Genomic DNA, 22,413 nt, shown 5'->3' on the forward strand with positions numbered 1-22,413 from the left:
CGTTGGTTCATTGTGTAAGCCCTGCTGCTGTTATCTCCTCTGTGTCAGGGAAACAAAAAAAAAACATGTTTGCATATTTGCAGTGTTTTTTTTTTTTTACCTGTACCCTCACTGTGTTTCTTCATGCACAGATGCACAGATTTGCTTATGATGCACCAAATCTGCAGCTTGTCTGCATGACGTCGTTCACTGATTCTCATTGGGAATAGACATTGTTTTATTATATGTAAAGGAAGAACATTTCTATAAAAGATTTTAGTCAAACCATTGTGTTTCTTATTTCCATTTATAATCCAGATCTTTGACAGGGGAATTAGCTGTCTGACCAACCTTTTAATACGTTTTAAAGGGGAACTCCCTTATGACTGCCAACACTTATTATTAACAGTGATAATGTATTCCTCCTTGTTTGTTCAAGAAATAGTGACAGGATTTTAATTGATGTTATTGTTTCCCTTGTTTCATTGCAAAGGAATACCTGGTTGTTAATAAACTTCATTACAATGTGAAAGATTAATTCTAAGTAACTGTAACCATACGCCCACGAAACGTTAACAATTACACTTGCACTATTGTGAGAAAATATTTTTGAGACGTCTTGAGTTTTCCTCCTATAGTATTAAAATCAATCAATAATTTTTCCGTGCAATGCGCACAGGGACACAAAACATTAATCCAAGGCTACACACACAATAGCTAACATATCTGCTGTATGGACATGAGGAGCCAATCAGCAGAGGCGAAACTAGGATCTTTTCCCAACACTTGCTCCTCTTGGCTGGTAGAAACTCACTGCCCATGGCAGAACAGCACATCTGCATTGTCTGCAATTTTCAAATTTCTGTATCTACAGAGTACGTTGGAATATATTTATTATATTATTATTATTATTATTATTATTATTATTTATCTCCGGTTACGGTGGGAAACTTTAAGGATAAAACCTCAGCGTGTGAGCATGGGGTATAAAAGTTAGAGCTGCTGTGAGACGGATCACTTTGCAGGAAATATGATAGATGCATATTGATAATGAACAGATATAACACAAGATAAGAAAATATTTTTGCAGTCACAAATACCTTTCACTGTGGTAGTAAGAAAGGCAGACAGGTTAGAGACTGCAAGCAATAGCCTGACGTAACAGTCACTACTTGAGGTATTTGTTGGGTTATTCATTATTGTTTCAGGAGTCAGGGAGAATGCAGCTGACGAGAGTGAAGCAGTAAACGTCTCTGTGTCTATGATTTGATTTTTTTAATGTCTTATATTAAACAGTTAGTGATGAAGAGAATGGCAATAATGGCTATCACTCACTGATATCAGTAATTTAAAGAAACTTCCACCATAAAGTATGGCATGAAAAAATTGAGAATGAGAGAAATAAAGGGTTGAACACTAAACATTTTCTGGGCGACATTTGTTTGTTCGTAACCTTCTGCAGTTGGAGGTTTTTTAAACAATTAATAAAAAGTCGGCGTCTGTTTTGGACTTTTGAAATTGGAATCTGCTAAATTGGGTATCGTCAGGTCAGACCTTAAAAAAATGAAGAAATCTAAATGGGCCAAAGAAATTGCAATCAGTGCATCTCTAGTTTCTACATGATTATATTTCATAGGCTGCTGATTTTTGTGTACTATCAAAATATTTAGATTTCTTATAATTATAAAATAATCAACTATCTGTCGTGTCTAAATCAGTTCCTTGTCAACAGTGTCCTGCTCTTGTGAAACACGCTCAGTAGTTTGCACAAAATAATGCAGTAAATTCAGTTTCAGACACTCACCATCTATTTGAAGACGGCTGTAGGGTCAAAATGTAGAGAACTGCATTGTGGGATTGTTAGCAGAAATGAGTGTACATGCTCTAAACATATATCATATGAACATTTCTGATAATAAAAGTTCATATTTGATCATTGCAGACATCCACTCTGGAGCTTGATATTATCTGAATACCTGGCATCAGGGAGTTAAGAATCTTTTACAATACATAAAAAAAAAATTCCAATGCGTTTTTGACCAGAGAATAATATACTATAATGAACACTTATGGATTCATGGACTGACTCAATTATGTATCTGTGGTTAAGGCGCTCTCTGAGAGTGCTCTAATGAGCAGTCCCCGAGGGAAACTTTTAACACCAAGTCTTGTCACGTACATTTTCATTCCAAACAAAGCAACTTGCAGCATAACAAGTGGTTATGCACATACTTTAATTCAGCATAATACTATTTTAGTCCTTCAGATGTAAGAACTACATTATATTATATTAATTTTGGTCTATAACTGCATAGTATTTCTAGAAGCACTATATATTTATTTGAACTATAATTCTCAATGTTTGTTGTCTTTTGACAGGAGCTCAGCTAGTTATATTTTTGCAACAGGCTTGAATTGAAGAACCAAAACATGGCATCAGGAGTCTTTTGCTGTGGTTGAAGCCTCAGTCAGAATGTGTTGAAGGGTTGATTAGCAACCCTGGTGTGTGCTCTGTGATGATATTAATCACTGTTTCTGACTCTGTCCTGGGAGTTCAGACATCTCTCTAATCGAGGACTCTTTCTGGTTGCTGTGAATAATTCCCTGTACTGTTTTCTCCATGTCGAACTCCCCGTGCAGTATGTGTTCATTTACCTTCACATTTTCACGAAGCTATATTTAACCCATTACATCAACACATATGAGATGTCACGAATATTTGTGTTCTCATTTAACCTTGTGAGTCACTGCTGCAAGCTTGTGCACTGATTTGTCATGCAGAGCTGTCAGCAAACACTTCTGAAAAGGCATATACACGTGTGTGTTGGTGCTTTTAGAAAGTAGATAACACCAGAGGTTTTGTCTTTCCCCTGCTCTACTGGGGGATGCTGAGTGCTTGTCTGGTGCCAGTTGTGCTGCTGTTGTGCATGTGTGAATGAGGTCAGCAACACTTTATTGACAACCACCTGCCAGCCGCACGCTGCTTATCAGAAATCAGGGAGCTGCCTTCACTGACTGTTCATGTTACCCTCAACAGAAAGAGTGTACATGTGTGCATGATCATCTTGCTAACACTGACTCATGTTTGAATATGGACGAGGGGTTATTGGCTCTACTCATATGGCTCGGAAGCATCACGCTAACTGCTAGACAACACCAGCCTTTGTCGCGCGTGGCGTCAGTGTCCTTAAACACACCAGGGCTGCCAGTCTGTCGTGTCTGTGGTTGAAATGTATCTGTCCTTTGTTTCCTGCTAATAGGTATTCAAAAGGTATTGCAACCCCTGAAATTGCTTAAGCCATGATGGTAATTAATGATGCTGTGAAATCCACTGCAGCATGGAGACAACTGAGTAAAGTTTTAACATTTCAAAAATTAACTCAAACTTTGACTTCTTATAGGGGTGTTTTGAGTTTTACAAAACTTGAAAAATGCTATTTTCAACAGTCCTTATTTATTTTCATGATGAAGATGAGGCTTACACACAGTCAATGTTGTTAGTGGCTGAATTGTTTTTTTCCCCCATTAAACTTGATGACAAACTGCTTTAAATTAAATTTGGGTATTATTCCCTGTTAGAAACTGAGATAGAGTATCTTCTTGATTCTAAGTGACTTTAAATATATTGGTTGATGTGTGATATATTAATAATGCAATATTGCATTTCTATCAACAATGAAAACAACAGGTTTCTTATTTTGGTAATAAGATTGAAAAAAAAAGATTTGTGTAGGTAAGGACTGTAAATAAAGAAAAGTAAAGGAGAAAGTCAAATCACAGCTTTTCGTTAGAAAAACAAGAGTACAGTGTTTGACATACACAGATGAATGCATAAATGGCCAACGATGTCAGTATATCAGTCACATGTGTACACACAAACACAGAGAGATACGGAGGCGGAGGGTAATCCAAGAATCTCAAAACATGCAAATCCAGTTTTGCTGAGGAACCCTCCCAGCTTCCATCAAGATACGGTTACAGGAGGTAGAAACATTTAGCTGTTGGACCGACGAGTAGAGAGGGACACACAAGAGAGCCTCTGTTACCTTGTCAGCACTTTGGGGTTTACCGCACACCGCAACACAGGTTTTCCTGTGGACCGAACTGCAACCAAGACAACGGGACAGTGGATTAACTTTAATCTCGTCAGTGTTTTTTATGTTGGACCCTGTTAAACCAACACCTGGATTATGAATTACCAGCAGGAAATGACTCCAAGCGAACCATGACACTTCTCTGGGCTACTTTCACGACACTGGTAACTGCATTATCAGGTCAGCTGCGAGCCTGGGACAGAAGAACATCATGACCACAGCATGATGTAGCTGACAAAAAGAGATTTCTTTTCCCTTATTCTTTTTTTTTTTTTTTTTTTAATCATGCTGGACAAATGCAACAAAGAACATATATGCCGAAGCTGAAAACTGAGCTACATGGAAAGATTCACAAAAATACCCAATAGAAGCAAAAGAAGCCAGGAGGAGAGGACATATTTAAAACAGTAGCTTAACAAGAGATATTTCTGGCAACTTTATTTAATTTTTCTTTATCTTTGAATGGTTTTTTTTTTTAGTCAGTGAGAATCCCTTTGACAGATAAGTGGACTATGTTGCTGTGCTTTGGGGGTCGCAGACGAACTCGACACCACCACATCCAATGGACCGAAAAAGACTGTTTGCTCTATGATGAGCCTGAGATCATTGTAAACCCCTGCTTCCTTGACTCAGGTAAAGGCCAGCATGGTGAGCTTGAACAACTTGACATGACACCAAAATCTCGACATGAGTGGTGATATTCAACACTCGCTCTGTGAAGAAACGTCAGATTTCTGTGCTTGTTCAGTGTGGTTGTGGGGGTTGCTTTGTAACACTAAGCCTGGGCATAACACAAAGGAAAACTGCAACAAGAAATACCTCCAATATCATCACTCAATCTACAATTGGTATGAAATGTTAAAAGCCTTGAATCAAATGAGCCTAAGCTGTAGCATATTATTCCTTCAACTTGAGGATATGATCAGAATTGTAGCTATATATTTATATTTCTTAATGAAAAAAGACTTGTTTTTTTATTTTCTTTGCAAATAAACCCTCCTTAAGAAGTAATGCTTGATTAGAAGAATAACTCAGCTGTTTTGAGGTTGTATCAAAGATAATAGGTTCAACTTTCCAGAATTCACAACCACTTTTTTTTAACCACAAGGTGGCAGTGTTCTAGCTATTACCCCACAGTAACTGGAGAGCTGAGGATTGGGCAGGTAAAATCTGGCTGGATTGAGATGATGGACTTCACAGTACCTGGCTTCATATCCGACTGATTGATTGATTCGGGTTCACTTGAAGATTGTCTCCCACGTGTAGGCTGTGTAGTGGGAGCCTGGCGGCCACTGTATGTGGTGGTAATGTAGATACTCCATGTAACTATCACAGTTTACATTTGTATTTGTGATCTCATTAATCCTTTAGTTTTAACAAATATATGCAGTATTTATTTTATATTTGACCCCTAACTTTAATATTTTGTGGTCTCCAAAATGTTTATCACTAAACAAAAGAGTTGGGTACGGCTTGACTGTTTAATCTGCCTTTCCAATAAACATGGAAGGGTATCCCCCCTATCTGTTTTGCCATTGGTTAGAGGAACACAAAGTGCCCAGTCATAGCTATTAGTAATGTTTGATTACAGCAGTGTGTAATCAGCATAGTCTTCTCTCCATTGCATGCTCACTTGTGTCTTGTCTGTTTATGTCTCTTGAGGCTACACACAGCTCTGCAGAAATCCGGAGGGCGGGTTTAATACTTGTGGGATCCACTCCTTGTTTTCCATGTGTCCCGGGGGTTGGAAGGCAGCTGAAAGTTCAAACAGAGACTCACTCCCTCATGCTCTGCATGGCAAGAGCTCAGAGATTAAGGGGTTTGTCTGCACCGCTAACAACAAGAATTGCTTGCAGTTCATAACTTGCCAAGGAGGAAGGATGATTCAGTGGTTTTTAAGTTGGAGTTTTTGCAGATTTAACAGGTATTGCTTTGTTGGAAAACAAGAAGTGGACGACCTGTTTTCCTTTAGTTCATCTGTCCGTGCAGAGCAGTTACAACAAAGTGTGGAGAGATAGAAACTACCGTCTAATTGCCTGAGTAAAGGAGCCAGAGGATGCAGGTGGCAGCATGGCTTTGCTCTAACTTGTTTGAAGTTTTTTTTTCCCATGTCAAAGGTGAAGGATTATGCCTGGCATAGGAATTTAGTCTGAATGAAGGACTTTATGAGCTGGATCTTTATAACTCATGGGCAGAATGTGAACATTAATTTGTTACAGGCTTGTTTTGTCATCGTGTGAAGTGCCATGCTATTCCTTAGCAGTGGGACCGTGGATGCGACCCCAAGAAGCACAGCTGTTTGTGAACAGCAGCAGGGAAACACTGTTTACCACATCTCTGTAATCTTGAATGAAACACTTGGACATGGACCGGTGTCAGGGCCGGGAATCGGACGGGTCGCCCACACCCTTGTGGAGAATTGCCAGCCGCAAGAGAAGATGATTAGTGTTGTGCCACTGGAGAAGAGCCCCAGGCTGCGCAAGGCACAGCGGGCGCTCAACAGGTGGCCCTCCCTGAGCAGCACAGGTAGAGCTGCGAGGCAAAGACAGGAGGTGGTTCTAGAGGAGAATGAGGAGGAGGTGGAGGAGGTGGAGGGAAAAATGAAGACAGACAGGTTTTTGAATCACCTCTCTAAGAACCCAGGTAACTCCTCACAGCAAGACACAGACGTGGCAGAGATAGTCCCTCAGACAAACATCCAGGAGCAACACACTCAAAGCTCGACGTTTCTTTCTCTCAATGCCTATACTAAAGGCAATTTCTCCAGGGAGGATGGCACTGTTGCAGGACATAGTTCTCTGCCCCGGGCCGTGTTGCGAAAGCCACGTCCCGAACGAGCCCCGCGGGGTAGGAAGACGGTGAGCATGTATGGAGACTCAATCAAGCAGCAAAAAGATTCTCAGCCTGAACAAGAAAGACGGCTGCGGAGGCCCAGGAGTGTTTGCATGCTGGCAGGCCCAGGCTCAGTCCTGTCAGATACCCACACCCAGCACCCCTTCAATAGGGATGGCGTTTCAGAAAACCAGCAGTTGCGGAGCAGGAGGGCTGAGTTGAGGGCTGTGGATGGCCTCAATGCTGTTGTGGCTCAGCGGCCTTTGGTGCCTGCAGAGGTGATCCCAAGGATTCGTAAGAGGAACACAACACCCAGGCCTGTCAGTATGACAGTGCTGGAGCTTAGAAAGAGGGGCTCTGACGATGAAATAGACAGCCAGAAGAGCTGCACACATACTGGCTATGATGGAGGAGGCTTTCTCAAAGGGGGCTTCCGATGGAGGCTTTTTGGAAAATCACCTCAAGATAAGAGCAAGGACTGCGAACAAGACGCTAAATCTACCCCTAAATCAAGCAAATCTGATTCTCCAAGAACTACACTGAGTTCGTTAAGACGGAGCCTCAGTATGCGCATCAGGAGAACTCGGTCCCGGGAAAAATTTACTTTAGCGTCTGAAACGGAGGAAAAGGATTGCTCTCGGACTAAAAGTACAGCTGAGGAAACAACACTGGAGACAACCCGACCTTTCTCTTATCTCACAGGAAGAACGCTTCCAACTTCTAGTGAGCAGATTGAGGATGGGGGCATACAGTTCATTGAGTACCACAGCAGGGGGAAGGTCAAGGTAATGGAGGTACCCCTCTGTCCAACAAAACTGTCTACCAAACCTGTTCAGGAAGAACCAAGCATATGGCAACTTATAACAAACCGTTTCAGGAGGAAAGAGCAGCCACTCATTGGCTCTGAATCCGAGCAGCCCCAGAGCAACAACACCAGCCAGTCTCCCCTAGCCAGGAATAATAAGTCACTGCCAGTCGCTATAGAGACTCACCCAGGCATTGACTCCCACAAAGGTCAAGGTAAGCATGATTGCTGAATTTATTTCTCAGCTCTGTTCTCCATTTGTGGCCTTTCCTGAACTGCACAAAAAGTTTCAGCTCAAGACAAATAAGGAAGTGGCATTTTTTTTAGACCAGCAGGCAAATGAAAAACACATGGGGAATTGTGAGTTTGGATGGCATTCAGAAAAGTCTATTTCCAGAGAGTCTGCTTGGAATTTCTAATTCTGGTACTCTTATTTCTCCAGTGATTTTTATGTGTATATGCCCTTACACAGTGATTTGTTTTCCTTACATAAGATTTTTGAAGTTTAGTAAATGAGTAGGCCAGAACAGTAAAAGGAAACCACCAGTTCTAGATAAGAACAGACCATAGTGGATATTTTAACAGTGGGTTAACTGTGGTATAACACACTCTCAGTTCTATCTGTATGTTGCCCCACCACAGGACATGGGAGCCTTCATAATGCTTACTGTTGGCCGCACAGACACACAGCTTAAAGCAGTAGAATTAAAGCAGTGAGTGGCTATAATGGGGGATGTGTTTGGCAGTCTAGCAGGGCTAAATTAAGAGGGCTTACATGGTATAATGATAGGGAGAAAGGAAGATGACTTTAGCACTGTGCTTAAAGGTTAACTCTAACACCAGAGAGTGTTTGTCCAGTTGCCTGGGAGAGCAGACAACAAGATACACATATTTGCAACTTTATGAATTTATACCTGTGATTTGTTTGGGTACAATGTCACGCCATTGCTTAAAGACCTAATTAGTTCTCCATGACAACGTAATGACTGCTTTTGATGTCAGGACACACTTTCCCGAGTTTACTCTCAATAATCCCCCTTAACAGACAAAGCAGATATTTTATTCTCATTTTAGCAATAGGCTCGCAATGAGGTCAACTTTGTTGGTTTATTTGTAATCTAACACACCATGTTACCAAGGATACCTATTCCTGTGGTGCAGTGTCAAGTGCTATATGTCCGTTTACTCCACTGAAGAGTCAGTAAGTCAGGCATAAGGAATGTAGGTGTGCCGATCAGCCTTAGTGAAGTTAGGTGTTCAATGCCCTGGGCGGGTCTCTCTGCCTGTAGCTACCTGCCTAAGTGTTTGCTTCTAAATTAGATCTACCAAACGCACACGCACATGCACACACTCAGTTCAGGTGTTTCCTGATGATAACCTCCCAATTTTTGTGTGTGAGAGAGTTTTGGGGGAAGGGAGATGCAGAGAGAGGTGCGCAGACACTGTCCCCCACCCCCACCTGTGGATGAACAAAGCCACTCTGTCATTCCAGTGGAGACATGAGTGATCAGTGAACCATGTGCTAAGATGGGGACTCTCTGGTGGTCCTGTGTTGGAGGAGGGGTGGCTGGTCACGAGGGCCTAGGTGGGTCGCAGTGCACTGATCTAGTGAATGTTGAAGAATTGGAGAGTAGAACTGTAGATAGAACTCTGTAATAAGCTTTGGTTTTTGTCAAGTATCCAGGGGAGTGCTCAGTGATGCGTATTTTATTCTCACCTGTCTTGGTTTGCCACTACCCAGGAATAATTTCAAGAAAATCCCCCATGTGTGTGATCCATCTTCCTTGACTTGAATCTGATAAAAAATGTATTCATGAGGATATATCTCCCTCTACTTCTTTCGTTTGTTATGTCTTATTTAATGGAACGTACTGTGAATTCCTGCCAACAATAGTTCCCTATCATCCTTCCCTTTCATTTGGATGTGTCAGTCTATACTGAAGTGTGCAGATTGAACATTAATTAAAAAGATGCATTGTATTCTTCAAGTCATACTAGCAGGGGGTAGATTAGCCAAACACCCAGCAGGTAAGTATGTGCAAGACTCGCAATGCAATTGGTACAAAACACAGTAACACTGTGTTAATGCACTCTCACCTGCTGGAGGGAAACTGCAAGATGTCTGGATGTCTGAGCGGTACAGTCTGAGCTTGAGCAGAGGCAAATCTGTTAGTGACTGAACATAGCTCATATTTGAGCATCTGCTACATCAAATCTCAGCCTGTGTGTATGTTGTTCATCAGGATTGTGGTTCAGTAGGTGAGCCTGCATCCTGCTGTTCTTTGAAAAGTTAGCTTTTCTCCAACAAGTCTACAAACTGTTGTTAAAAGTTTTAATCAAGTTTTGCAATTTTTAGGTCTTCCACTACGTTATATTAGATTTTCTCTTTAATTCAGGGTTCATTGCTTTCTTCCCTTGCACTTTTGTAAGGGAAGCAGAAGATTTTCTTGGATGTGATCAATATATAACTACAAGGCTCTTAGTCTTAAGTAGGCCAGGCCCTTTTTTTTTTTAAAGATGTATTTTTGGCTTTTGTGTGCCTTTATTGTAGAGATAGGACTCCATCTGGCTGCACCCCCCCCCCCCCCCCCCCCCAAAAAAAAATAAAAAACATGTAAACCTAGGAGAACCACTGAAGACTTTTACATTTTTATCTACTGAATGATTGTGTTTTTTATTCTACCGCGTTTGATAGAAGTACGAGTTTGGTCTTCGGGAGCTCTTAAGAGCAGAATTAAGTACTAAAGTTTGATGTTTGATGATTAAATGGGTCTGGAGAGCTGTCAAGAAATGGACCGTGATCATTTTTTAAAACAGGCATGAATAAAGTAGTCCGAGAAGGAGCGATGGTTGGTCATGAGGTTGGCAAATAGGGGAAGTAGAAATACTAATTGCTAGCTTAGTTCTCACCCTGTAATTTATGACAGTGGGAAAGTATGGCTGGAAAGCCAGTAAGGCTAGAGTGGAAATGTAGACCTCAAGGTTGTCCTCTCATTCCAAAAACCACTTCAGATTCACTGCACTTAGAAATGCTCACATGTATGAATGTGTGCACGCACACTACAATATGTACAGGGTTTTTGCTCTCTTTGCATTTTCTTTTCTCATAAAATGGAATAAGTGGGTGGTGGGCTGATTGTGCTTCCCACCCACAGACTGATTGTTCATTTTTATCTGAGTAGACATGATCGGTGAAGTGAAAAAACCTAACAAACAAGCTGGCAGAGCAGTTTTCCCCTAGCAGAGACAAAGACACTGGTGTCCCACCAAGCAAAAGAAACGCTGGGGCTTTCTGTTTCCATAGGCATTCTGGGACACAGTAATGTGGGGATGCTCATTTTTAAACCATGACGTAACAGAGCACATGGATTCAATTATGGCTTTCTCTCTGGCAGGATACCAAACTGGTTGTACTGTATTTGCTCAAAGGCTGGCAAAGATTTGTTATGATCTCTGTGCTACAATTTGTTTTGGGTGGGTCTGTTAGAGAAAAAAATGTTTCCAAAAAAGACTTTCGGTGATTGTTCTGAGAAATGCACAGGGATTGGGTTTTTGTCTAATTTGGTGTTAAAGCTCTTGCTTTCAGTGTTTTCATGTACTTGAAAGCTTAAGTGATGTCATGGTCAATTAATACAAGTGGGCCTTTCCAGAAATGGCACTTGTCAACAGCCAGGAACTCCATTTCTATGTAGGCCTTCGATGATATGTAATTTTCCTGCTCTGTTCTCTTTGAATCGGCCTCTGTTTGAATATGTCCACATCTGGGCAAATGTTTGAAAAACCTCTGAATCGCGTTGCCTTTTTTTCTGTTTGTTTCTTAAAAGTTACTCTTTGTTGTTTCGTTTAATTTTGTAATCCTTGACTCTATGACTGGGACCTTCCATGTGTTTTTCTTATTAGTGGTTATTACTGTGTTTCTTTATGAAATTACAGGAAATGTTAGAAAAAAATATGCTAATCTGACATCGTCTCGGAGAGCTTTAACCTGTGTTCTGTTTCCTGCTCTAAAAAAAAAAAAGAAAAAAAGAGAAGAAGACTGAATCAGATGGGTGTCTTTGCTCATGTCCTGACATGTCAAACCCACACGGAGAGGGCTTAACATGAGGCGTGCTGTTTACAGGCTGCTCTGCTCCACACAATGCTCAATGAAAGGCCCTTCTGTTAGGGGTGCACTTTACTCCTCTCCCACAACAAGTGAGACATCCAAAGCAGCACGAGGCTCTTTGTAAATGGAGGTCAGAAATAAGCAAACATTTTAGCGGTGGCTTCTTTTCAATCTAATTGTAGAGTTAAAATCATTTTTGGCTCCGGTCCCCTCCGGCATGAGTCATGAATTCTTTTAGAAAACATTTTGGAGAGAAGATAGACACGCGTCTTATAGTGACAGTGGTTACCTTTTCTATTTAGGCTGTCATTGTATCATATTAGAGTCACTCTTGGCGTAATAAAACAAACACCAGATAATGCTATAAACAGGCTTACTGTAGTGATGGCTCCCTGTTTGCTGCGTGAACACTTTTATTGATATAGTTTAGACATGGGGAGGGAATGTGAGAGGGGAGGGTCACCTGGTATTAGACACCTTGTTGCCTGGAGACAGGGAGTCTACAATCCTGTATTATAGATGGTATCTGCTTCTTGGGGGGGCTCAGACAGTGAGAAGCGCCCTGATCCAAAGCAGGAAGGTTGTCTTTGTTCTAATAGCTGTTATGACACTCATATGTGTACTCCATCTCTGTGGGAAACAGGCACAACTTGTTGAATTGTTATTTGTATTTTAGTTCTGAGAGTTTGTTTTGTTCTTCAAAGTGCTCTTTCCCACTGCCACTGTTTCAAAGCGTGATCATCGTGTCAAAGACTCCAAATGTCACTGAAATCCAAACAAGTTGAATCAAGCCTGATAAATGGCTGTCACTCAAAATGGATTAGCTTAATCTTGTTCGTAGAGTGCACTATGCTGCATGGGTGTTTTACTTGGTATAGGTGTGTTTCAGTTCCACCTTTTTTGTAAGTTGGAAATTCATGAGCAAATGATGAGCTCATCGACTGTGCTACAGGCCAAAAACCAACAATTTGTTTCATTTTCAATTAGTCTGCCAATTATATTCTTCAGAGATTGTTTGAGTATAGAATATGGAGGAAAAGGATCCCTAAAGGTACCAGAGTACATGTTTGCGTATTCAAATAGCAGTTCACACATCTGCAAATAACACCAAAATGTTGAATTTACTATCAAGGAAAAATGAGAAAATCAGTCAACATTTACATTTTCATTTTAATAAGAAGAGCTTTTTTCATGTCCTGATGTTCACCCAAACTGATTAATGATCAATTAATTTATAAATAGATGAGTTGTAGATGTTTTTTTGTTGTTGTTGTTACTGTTTCTCTGCTTGTTGAAACATGATTGAATAAGAGTTGATAATGATCAATTACAATGGGAAAAGAATAGCTGCCTCTCTTACAATGAGGCATAGATATTTGTGACATTGTGTTAGTTTTTGGACTGTTAACACCTTGTTACCTGAGAAAACTTGGTATAACATGACCCAACGAAATACACACCGACTGGTTAACTGTGCTGTTTGTGTGTTCAGCGCCAGCATATGAAATATGAGGATAGACAACCAGGGGAAGTGACAGAATGTTCTTTTAAACCATATTATGAATCAGCTCTGAATACCTGACCAAACTGTGGATAAGATTTGTCATATCTTTGTGACTGCTGAACAATCTATCATAAAACTTGTTGCACACACTACAGAAAGTCTATAAACAGGTTCTGTTACTTTTCAGTCATCCAATGGGGAATTCTGTTGAGGTCGTGATATCTGTGGCAGGGGTCGAATGGGACACAAACAGATCGATTTCAGTGCTGCTTGACTTGATTCCTTTTCCTACTTTTTCTTTTCAGATTCTTTTGTCAACAGCCAGGAATGGACATTGAGTCGGTCAGTGCCAGAGCTGAAAGTGGTGGGTAACATTTTATACATTATTTATTATATAACAGCTCCTGTGTGGATTTCTCATCAGGGGATTCATCCTACTGATAGGTTTTAAATGTCACTGGGAAAAGTTCTGTCCATCTAATACTGGTTTTACAGCAGCTGAGAGATTGGCTGGACTTTTCCTCGGCTCATGGTGGGGGATTTTTAATGAGATGCGTTGGCATGGAGATGCCGGGTGGCTTTCAGTAGGACGCGTGATGAGTGACAGTTTTGGGCTAGACTAGTGACACATCCTGGGTCTGATCCCACCCGCCAGTAAAGCACACACACAGCTACTGCCAAGTGCACAACTAACATCCTCACACGCTTTAATGCCTTGCACCCATAAAGGAAAAAAAACCTGCACTCCTCCATTCTGACAGTTAATATAATACTTCCATGTTAGGTGAATTCATTGATGTGGCGCCTTGCAAAAGGGAAAAAAACATCAGTGGAAAGAGAAAGGGGGGAAACTCACAGGGAGCTCAAAGACAAACTTGCTTTCTTGGCTTCAAACACTTTAAACGCAGCTGATTCCTTTTAATGTTTCTAAGGTGTTAATTGGCAGCCAGCTTCCACACGGGGGTTTGTTAAATAGACCTGGAAAGACTGAATTAAAAGTCTGAAAATATCTATCATGCCTTTCAAACATTTCAAAGAATAGCTGTTCAGTGACAAGGTCATACTAAAAGAGCCCTGTCATGTTTCTCAGAAGATTTTTTTAAAAATACAACACTATAGCAGTTTGACCTTTCTGGGATCAAAACAGCGGGGAAACATCTGCTTCCCTGTGAGCTGTACTCTGCCATTATGGTTTCAGGATGGGAACTAAAACCTTATTTTATTGGCATCTTTTGATCATCTGATCCACACTCTTTGATATTTCCAGATCAAGCTCAAACATCTACAAAAAAAAAAAGAGTAAAAGTCCTGTACCGTAATAGTGCTGATACAGCTTTCTCTTTTCATGAGGCCTATATACCAGCAGGTCACAAAGCCAAACCGTTAAAACAGCAGGAGCACCGGTTCAGCGGTGCTTTCAAAGTCGATTTTCGTTGACTCACAGCTTTTACTGCATACAGCCTACAACTTAAGCTAACTTAGAGCTTATTCATTCGTTTATTCTACAGGGGTTCCTCTTGTTTTATATATAAACTTCGCTTAAAGGAAGGGTAGGCTGGGAAAGGCCTTAAACAGATCTCCTCTCTTGTGCTGCAAACTTCCCTATAATTAGAACCATACCTGGCTTTAACACCCACTAATGATCTGAAGCAGAAGAGGGCGATGGTGGGTAGAAGAGGAGGAGGAGAAGAGGGAGGAGATGGAGTATGTTACAGCCTTTGTTCTTCCCAGACATGCTGGCATCATCAGCCCACCCTCAGCCATGCATCACCCTGAAGGCGCAGTTGTTAGGTCTGGTCTAGACGCCAGGGAGAGGAAGCAGAAGAAAGATTGCAACCAAAGTAAAGCCTAAGTGTTAGAGGACTTTCCTCCTAATGTTTCAGCACCACAGAGCCTCAACACATTAAAGACCATATTGTGGTTTTCAAGGACTTCTTCCTTAACTGCAAACATTATGTTCCTCCATATTACTGACCACCATTTCCTAAATCGGAGGGTCGTGGGTTTGATGCCCAATTCCTACAGCCACATGCCAGATGTGTCCTTGGGCAAGACACTTAACCTCAAGTTGCTCCCGCTGCTTCGTCAGCAGAGTGTGAATGTGTATTCATTTTTTTATTTTTTTTATTTAACCTTTATTTAACCAGGAAAGTCCCATTGAGATTAAAAACCTCTTTTTCAAGGGAGTCCTGGCCAAGAGGCAGCAAAAGTTACACAGTCACACTCACAACATACAGACAATTAAAATGATAAAAAACAGTTACAAGTAAAGGAGGTCGTCTCAAGTGCTCTCAGCCTGGATTTAAAAGCATTCAAAGAAATCAGTTCAGTTATTTTCCAGTCTTTTTGTAGCATGTTCCATGTAGAAGGAGCAGAGTAGACGAAAGCCTTTTTTCCCAGCTCTGTGCGGGCAAATGGAACAGACAGCAACAACTGATCATTTGAACGCAAACTGTAAGAATCAACAGAATGAATGGGATCAGTTACTTCTGATGGTGACTTTACATACAGTAGCAGCTGCTGACATCAGTGTGTGAATGCGTGTAAATGGGTAGGTGTGACCTGCTACGATGTAAAGCACTTTGAGTAGTCAGAAGAGAAGACTAGTCCATTTACCATTTTAAACCTGATAAAGACACTTTCAAGTGAACAGACGTCTTTCAAAATACATGATAAACACAAATGTTACATTCTTACATACAAGCCTGTGTGAATTTATTTGTATCAACAAACTATTGTAAATTATTGTATCAGCAATTGATTTAAAAGTTACTGACTTTACAGTAACGGGTGACGCGTTCAAGAAAAGTCGTTGAAATAAGCTGTGCTAATTTCTTTCATTCTTTTCAAAGAAAAATACTACACATTTTTTGTTTTACATATCAATATAATCCATGGAAATAAAAAAAAAGAATTTGAACATACATACGTTAATAAAAAAGTTTACTTTCAATTTGATAACTATGATAATGATCTTATAATTGTTGTTTTTCACAATTGTTTTCTCAAACCTTTGAGCAGTTATAATAAGTACATTTCCCCAATACGGTATCTAAACTGCATCTTAGCTTATCTTTTCTTAATATTGCACTTTGTGTATTATTTGTAAGCTTTAAAAAAAATGAACACACAATATGTAAAAATGCTTAATACTAGGGCCCGATCGATATCGACTTTTTTGGGGCCAATACCGATATCAAAAATCAGATATATTGGCCGGTGTTTTTCTTAGCTCTATGTTCAAAAATGTTTAGATAAATATAGATATATACATTTATTGTGTTGATCCCTCACATGCAGTTATCAAACACTTGTGGAAAAGATAAATAATGGAGACAAGATGGTCACTCAACTGGAAAGTAACTGTGGCTGTAAGTGCATCACTGTTTGACACAGTGGAGAGTGATAATGCTTGTTATAATCTATATAGCACACTCTGCTGGTGAAAGAGAACTGCTAGTTTATTACAATGAAACTCAAACAAAATGCTATTAAACTGGTGAATTACTCTTGTAATATCGGCATTATCTGCTATTATCTAATTAGCTGATACTGATAGTGACCGGATATGACAATATTGCAGATATTATCAGCTGGCCGATTAATTGGTGGGGCTATACTTAATACCAACATTGAACTCTACTCAGCAGGATGGTTTATTTTTAGCTTTAGAGGCAACTGTAGGAAAATAAATTGAACAGAGGGGTCTACTAACTGTGTATTTCTCAAGCTTCACACCACAATTTGTAGCTTAACTCAGTGTTTGCAGTTTCTGAGCAAGGTTGAAAGCTTCAGAAACACAAAGTTAAAGGACCTTGTGCTGAGAATTACCAGTCAGGTCCCCATTATGGTCCTTTGAGTCGACGTATGCTTGTGGTTTGTACCTGTCATGTAACGCCAGTCAGAAATAATCACTGTGTTTTGCTCTTGACCTTGCAGGGCATTGTGGGAAATCTCTCCAGTGGGAAGTCTGCCTTGGTCCACCGGTACTTGACAGGCACATATGTGCAGGAGGAGTCTCCTGAAGGTAAGAGTCTGCTGTGGGGAGGGTTGGGTCAGGAGGTGGTTATAAACATGTCAGATACTCAGACATTTAGATTAACGCAGCTTGTTTGCTTTGGCTCTTTTAACCTTAATGTCAAGCCGCTAATTTACCTCACACCTTGTCATCGTGAGTCCACTGAAGAGGGGGGATAGTATCAGCCTCACATAAAGCAGGGTGAGCCTTGTTGAAATAAGCAGGACAATGTTAGCTAATTGTGTTTCTGAAAAGGGAAATAATACAGACAAAGGTGACTTTCTTTTGTCTTTCAGAAGAAAAACATCAACATGTTAGCAGTGACACTCATTGCTACATTGCACAGGGCCATATTAGGATATATGTGCTTAGGTGCTCATAGAAAAATACATTCACAAGGTGTACCACTTAAATACTTCCTGTGATAGTTTCATTTAGAATATTGTTGACTAGATGAGTGGGGTGGGTCGGGACCCAAAAGTGGCTTGCAGAGCTGTTTTCAGTCGGTGGCGAAATGTGTGCTAAAAAAAAAAAATCAAAAAGCCTATGCAGCGCTTTTAGAACCTGTTAATTTTGTTCCATTCATTTTTTTTGTACCGTCTGAGGTCCAAACTCTACAGTTTTTCATTAACTTAATCTGATTGGTTGAAAGTATCCAAAATTTGGGTCGCAATTTTCACAAAGGAGTTGGTAGTGGGTCCTGAGGCTAGACCAGTTGAGAACCACTGGACTAGATGATATCAAGCTTAGGGTGACACCTTTACCTTCAATGGAACTGCTGAGTTAATAACACAGCTTACATTTCCTGTAAACTGGGACTGTGAGTAATTGTAGAAATATTTGACTTAAACTGAACCCCATTATTTATTTTTGTGTGTAAATTAAAGCTTTTTTATTGCAATCATATCAGATTACTTCCAGTATGCCTTAATAGAGAAGAAAAAAAACAATCTGTCTGTGTTCAGGAGAAATGTACTCTCAGAGATTTGATAATCATATATCCTTCAATTTATAAAAAAAAAATCATAATGAGAATGCCCCCTTCTGGTCGGAGAGGCAAGTTCTCCTATCAGAAACCCACAACGATGTTGGCAAACCCAGAGTTAACTGCTGATCTTTGAGGGCTTTGCAGTGTTTCATTTTAGTGTAATTATAGTGAGGATGAGACATGAAGCACATAATTAGTTCCTGGCATTTTGCTGCACTGAGGGAGAAAAAAAATCCTCATTGCTTAATTAGTCTTTGAGAAATCAATGGTGGAAATGCAGGAAAACTGTTGCTGTAATCAAGGAAACATGTCGGCTAAGAAATATGCGTGCGTCCCCTTTTCATTGCTGCGTGTTGCTGTGACTCAACATACCTGTCTCATGATTAGCACCCGCTCGGGCTCCCTTTTCTTTTTATGTGCTCAACCGGGCTTCACTCCACATCGGGTATTTACATTGCAGCAGCGTTGCCCAGCAGAGGAAGGTTTTAGTGTTGGATTCTTCAGTGTTTTGTTCCTGGGCTTTTGCTATGATATCTGGAAAAAAAAAAAAAGAGAAAAAAAAAAAAAAAAAAGGTACTGGGGTGTGTTACCATGGCAACACCGGATGGAGCTCTGTTGGATTGTGGCTCTGTGTCAAGGTCTAAGCCTCCGTGTAAGCAGAGTATGCTTACTGCGTGTTAACTGTGCCTACCAACTTACCGTATCTCTGCAAGGTGGTTCGTCGCCTCTTTACATGTCATGATGAGCCGCACATTCAAATAATCACTTTTAATCATGATGAAGAAATGTTTTAAATGATAGAGAGCAACAATCTGCATTTATCCTCAGCACAGTCGCTATTTTTTTTTTTTCATTTCTTCGGATGCAACGTATTGGCTCATCTTTTTAAATAAAGACAACAGCATCCTGGATGATTATGTAACCGAAATGTTAGACTTCAGATTCAATCCATGTTTTCACCAGAGCAGTGTGCTTTCAATGCAGATACTGATTTCAGAGAGACGTTTTCCTAATCTGTTCGGGGGATATCAACATGCTTGCCAAGCTCTGTACAAACTATTCTGATGAATCTTTGGGTTTTTCTGCTCCGTTTTGATCCGGTCTTTACGCGCTGTGTAATGAGATCCTCCTCTTATCTTTTTTTTCTCCCTTCAGAGACACACAGACACATACTTTCTCAGTCCTTTGTCAGAATCTCCAAAAGCTCTGTGACTTTCGTTTAAAAAAAAAAAAAAAAAAAGGAAAAAAAAGGAAGCTGGCTGGAGGTATGTGAATCTCTCTCTCTGTTACACAACCAGCATCCAGCATGGCTCAAGAGCCTGTGCTAAAGGCTGGGAGAATCCCCTATTTGCCAAGGGGGCTGAAGTGGACTCAACAGGGTGGAAGTATGGCTCAAGTGGATATATATTGCTTGCTGAGACAGGGATACTGTCCGCCTATGAAAATGACAGGGCCTGTTTTCTGTATGGCCCTTACAGCTCCTCTGTGATGTGAGATCTGAAGTTCTTAATATGCTGGTTGAACATGGTGATCTCTGACTCTCTGTTATCTGATCATTTGAAGATCCAAGCCAACCGGTCTCCTATGAAACTCACAGAAAACCTGATGAGTGAAACAAGTGCACTTTTACTCGTCGTGAACATCTGCCGTCTGCAGCATAATTTATTACTTGGTACATTTCATGATCATTCCTCGACCTTCTCAAATGTGTGCATTATTCAATTTTATACGATAGTTTTTTTTTTTGCATATATTTGTATTCATAAGGCCCCGTTTTCTCTCCCAGGGACGTCTCTAGCCTAGCAACTTTCTCATTTGAATGTTTTTAATCTCCACAGGATCACAAACCATCCAAATGACATGCAGAATCTAATTTACTGCGCAGTTCTGCCATTGGCCTCTTTTTTTTTTTATCTGCAGCCAGCTTTGCTATCGGCAAGGAATATGGATATGTATTAAAGGGGAGAGAAAGTCAAGGCTGCATCGGGGTTAACTGCTAGCTCCTCACTGCTGTTTCACGTATTTGGTGTGACCTGAGGCAAACCAGTTCAGAATAAAAACAACGGCTTTTTGCCTCTGGTTTTATCTCCTTTGGGTCCCTTTGCTATATTTATTCCTCTTGCAAAATGTAATACGTCGTCTTGTTCATTATATAAAATCCAATCTTCAAACCTACACACGCAGTCTGATAATGTTTGTGAAGTGAAAGTTGAGCCTTTCCAGGACTGGTGGCAGTGGCACTGAACTTGTTCCCTCAGCAGCTGTGTATTAGACACGCTAAATGGCAATTTTGCGCCCACGTAATTGGCTCCAGAGAGACCTGGTTTCCTGTCGGCATATGATCCTAACACCAACACATTCAGGAGGTCTAAATTGAGAACTGAACTTCAAACTTGTACAAATCTCACCAAACTTTATTTTATTTTTTGCCAAGCTGTGTGTTAATGTTAAATGTGGGTTATTTGGTACATTGTCATTGTTTTTACAATGAATGAGTCTAAAATATCTGCAGGCTGTTTCTACTTTGGGAACGCCTGGCGCTTACTTATTATAAGGTAGAAATTCTATCCTGCACCAACTCTAAACCAGACTTCAATGTTTTAAAGTATGATCTTGAAATAAAGCATGATAATGTGTCTTTCTTAGGTGGACGGTTCAAGAAAGAAATAGTGGTGGATGGACAGAGCTACCTACTTCTGATCAGAGATGAGGGAGGGCCTCCAGAATGGCAGGTAAGCGATTTAAAATGTTGCTTTTCTCTAAAGCGCCAAGATGGCTCAGACAAAGCAGTGTCTGAAAACTGTCATGCAGACAGGAAATGTTTAGGGACAGACCAGTGCTTCCCTGCAGGATTGTCAGGAGCGCTGCGACAGCACTCTGTAGCCACTCTACCAAAAGCATTTAAGGGGCAGCAACAGATCAATGAGTGAGCTCGGCCAAAATCTTTATTGTGGTCAAAGGAACAATACAGCATCTCATTTTTCTGTTAGTATGTGAAAGATGAAGACAAATGGAGCTGCTGCTTCTTGTAAGTGGGCTTAAATGAGAACACTCACCTTTCACTCTGAAACTGTCACGTTTTCATGCTTTTTTTCTCAAGGAGGTAAATTGAGGGAATGCCTTATAGTAATCCAGCCTTGTGTTATGACAGAGTAGACATCAGGCTCTTAATCGCAGTTATTCTTGAGCCATGTTTTACCAGACAGTGTTGGGTTTTTACCTCCCATTTGCAGCTCTTACAGGACTTAAATGTACTAAAGAAAAGGAATCTGTGTTTAATGCCACTTCATCCCGGCTGAGTTGTCTCAAGACAAACATTCAAGGATTCCTCTTAACTGTCAGCTTTGCACGATTGCATAATATCTACATTATCCTGTTTCAAGTAGCGTGAAGAATCTCGTGTATAATGAACCCTGGCGTCTTTTGAATCCAGAACCATTGATTTGTTTTCTCTGGTAATCATTGTTTTGTGTCTAGAATCTGCAACTAACATCAAAACTTAGTTAAGAATCACAACATTTTTTCTATGAATCTTTGTGAAGTATGATCCAGTATAGCATGCAAACACTCGAGCCGAAGTAAAGCTACCTTTACTTTAAGCTGCTGTGATCAGTAATGGATCAAGTTTATTTAGAAGCAGAAATACTTTGTATAATAATTTGATGAAGTTGAAAGTCACTTGTCGAGATGTGGCAGACAGATGGTTTTCACCTGAAATCCCACCGAAGGGCTGTCAGACAAAATCAACAGAAAGATGGTGAACATGTGTCTACAAGAGAGCCTTTATCCCCCTCAGGGAAACACCATGCATAGAATTTGTACGGAGCAGTTGATGTTTTGACTTCATTCTTCTTCCTGTTAGCAGCACAGCAAATGAACGCTAATGCTGCCCCGTATCTGTTCGATATTTAAAAGGGAAACTGTTAGCTAACACATTCACTTAAAAGGATGACAATGAAACAGAGTTATGCTTAATACAGCTTTAGGTAAATGAAACCCAAATAAGGAACCAAATGGATTCAGATTTGATTAGCAAGTCGATAAAATGTCTAAAAACGCACCACTTAAGGATACTAATCCGCCTGCTT

General features: G+C 40.4%; 1 protein-coding gene across 6 annotated transcripts in view; it reads left to right on the forward strand.

Moving 5' to 3' along the window:
* Positions 1-22,413, forward strand: part of agap3 (ArfGAP with GTPase domain, ankyrin repeat and PH domain 3) — a 117,865-nt gene that overhangs the window by 39,635 nt on the left and 55,817 nt on the right. For 3 of the 6 annotated variants that reach the window (XM_061044894.1, XM_061044895.1, XM_061044896.1), the window contains exons 1-4: positions 5,841-7,925; positions 13,625-13,683; positions 17,259-17,346; positions 20,972-21,057. In XM_061044894.1, coding sequence (XP_060900877.1) covers positions 6,320-7,925; positions 13,625-13,683; positions 17,259-17,346; positions 20,972-21,057 — 1,839 coding nt within the window. In that variant the 5' untranslated portion in view covers positions 5,841-6,319. Of the gene's footprint in view, positions 1-4,485; positions 4,707-5,840; positions 7,926-13,624; positions 13,684-17,258; positions 17,347-20,971; positions 21,058-22,413 lie in introns of those variants that run through there. The other 3 variants (XM_061044893.1, XM_061044891.1, XM_061044892.1) reach the window with 3 other exon arrangements.

The sequence above is a fragment of the Labrus mixtus genome, chromosome 8, assembly GCF_963584025.1.
Source record: "Labrus mixtus chromosome 8, fLabMix1.1, whole genome shotgun sequence".
NCBI classification, from domain to species: domain Eukaryota; kingdom Metazoa; phylum Chordata; class Actinopteri; order Labriformes; family Labridae; genus Labrus; species Labrus mixtus.